Below are 2,234 nucleotides of genomic sequence, written 5' to 3'. Positions count from 1 at the left end.
AAAAAAAAAAAAAAGAGAGAGAGAGAGAAAATGTGGAAAAACCGGATATAAACAAGTAATTATGAGATGAGAAATGCTCCTAATAGGGAGTAGAGGAAGAAGGGCCTAATACTGCCTCAGGTCTTCAGTTACCCAGAAGAAAACAGGAACCAAATGGCTTCGATTTAGTTCAACAAAAAAATAATATGCAGAGGTAACAAATGCAAAGTCTTACAATCTCAGACATGAATTACTACTATCTTTATTCCCATTCCCCAAGTAGGAAACCTGGGCAAATTAACTTCTCTAAATTTCAGTTCCCTCATCTGCAAAAGGGGGAAAATAACACCATCTATCACATAGAAATAAAAGTGAGGACTAAATGAGAAAAGGTATATAAAATGTTACCATTTTTTAGAAACCTCAACTCTATTCATAAAACACCCATTCATTATGCCATTCCCCATGCCAACATTTCTATAGGATAACATCAAAACTTTAGCCTTGGCCAGCTGCCATTGCTCACGCCTGAAATCTCAGCACTGAGGCCAAGTGAGACTGCCTGAGTCCAGGAGTTCCAGACCAGCCTGGGCGACATAGCAAGACCCTGTCTCTAAACAAAAAGCAAAACCAAAAACGAAAAAACACTTTAGCATTTAAAGGACACAAAGGGGACTTCTGGGGTGCTGCTACTGTTGCTTGAAGTAGGTGCTGGCTACATGAGTGAATACAGTTTGTAAAAATTCATTGAACTCTACACTTAATATGTATTGTATGTATATTGTACTTCAGTTTAAAATAAAATTTTATTTTTTTTTTGTTTAATTCATCAAACTCTGGCCTAAACCTAGCTTCCACCCCATTACTCCCCTACTTTGGACATTTCACATCTTTGAACGTTTCTTCATCCCATTTACTTTCTGCTACCTGGAACTACCCTTTTCTCTAATCTCCCTTCCAAAACCCTACATCCTTCAAGAGTCAGCTCAAATCCCACATTCTTAGGAAAACTGGAAAGAGAGGGGATAGTTTATTCAGAGTCAAAATACTAAGGAAGGAACTGGGTGGACACAGAAAGTACACTTTTCATAAATTATTATAACGATTTGTCTCCCTCACTAGCCTGTTCAGTTATTTCAGCCCAACTTCTGTTTCTCGCTGTAGGCGTTAGTATAAAACAATGTTTGATGAGGAACTTAGTAAGGAACAGTAACAAAAACTGCCCTGCAAGTCCCAGACTGAGAAGAGACGTCTAAAGCACATGCACACTCTCCTCGCTTAAGCAAAATTGGTCCCCTCATCCCGGACCCCCTCACACATCACCTCTCACCCCAGGGAGCACCCCCTCGCGATCCCGCCCCAAATCCCAAACTCCTCTGCAAACCGCGCTGCACAAGCACCTCCTCCTCTTATTCCAACCCTTCCACAGACCACACTCCGTCGGCTCAGGGCACTGAATGGGACACGCCCCCTCAGATCCCCACCACTAGGTGGTCCGGCCCCCAGGGCCCAAACCTCACGACACCATCTCCACGCCCGCTCCCCTCACCAGCCCCGCCCTCAGGCCCCGCCCTCCCCGAGTACCCCACGAGAGGGTCCGTTCTCTAGGAACCGCGCGCTGGCGGTCACTGCCCCCGCCTCCCATTCACAGAGGCCGCGGGAGGGCAGGCGGGGCCTGACCGTCTGCTCGAGCCAGTGACCTCACCTCTCTTCCAAGAGCTCAGCGGGGACACCACCTCCACCCGCTCGGAAATGAACTCGGCCAGACTGGAGCGGAACAAGGCCGCCCGCACTGTCACAGCCACCACCAGCACCAGGGCCAAGGGAGCCGCCATGATAACTGGGGCGGGCGCGCGGGCGATGAGGGAAGGCGAGGTGGAAGAGCCTCGCGACCTGCGCGCCACACTCTGTAGTTCCGCGCGCGACCGCGCGCCGCCGCTGCCGCCGGAGCGGCCAGACGTGGGGACTACAACTCCCAGAAAGCCTTACGGCGAGGCGGGCCGGAGCGACGGAAAGCGGGTGCCTCAAGCTGCGTGCAGAGGGTGGGGCGAAACCTTCTCGGATCGCGGGTGCGTTGTGAAACGGCGTCGCTGTAGCGGGGCTGAAACGCTGCTGAAAGTAGAAGCGGAAGTAGTCGACTTCCCGGGATTGTGAGAGACTTTTAAACAGATGTTAATTTCACTCTTGCGTGTATGTTTTCAATGCCAAAATTTTTATTTTTATTTTTATTTTTTTTGAAACTGAGTCTCGCTCTG

General features: G+C 49.0%; 1 protein-coding gene across 2 annotated transcripts in view; it reads right to left on the bottom strand.

Moving 5' to 3' along the window:
* PIGU (phosphatidylinositol glycan anchor biosynthesis, class U) overlaps positions 1–2,014 on the bottom strand; it is a 107,916-nt gene extending 105,902 nt beyond the window's left edge. Inside the window, exon 1 of one of the 2 annotated variants that reach the window (XM_011972428.1) lies at positions 1,685–2,014. In XM_011972428.1, the coding sequence (XP_011827818.1) occupies positions 1,685–1,814 (130 nt within the window). In that variant the 5' untranslated portion in view covers positions 1,815–2,014. The remainder of the gene's footprint in view (positions 1–1,684) is intronic. The other variant, XM_011972429.1, reaches the window with a different exon arrangement.
* Positions 2,015–2,234: the final 220 nt, after the last annotated feature.

This window comes from Mandrillus leucophaeus, unplaced genomic scaffold (assembly GCF_000951045.1).
Source record: "Mandrillus leucophaeus isolate KB7577 unplaced genomic scaffold, Mleu.le_1.0 Scaffold129, whole genome shotgun sequence".
Classification (NCBI taxonomy): Eukaryota; Metazoa; Chordata; class Mammalia; order Primates; family Cercopithecidae; genus Mandrillus; species Mandrillus leucophaeus.
This window is presented reverse-complemented; position numbering and strand designations above follow the sequence as displayed.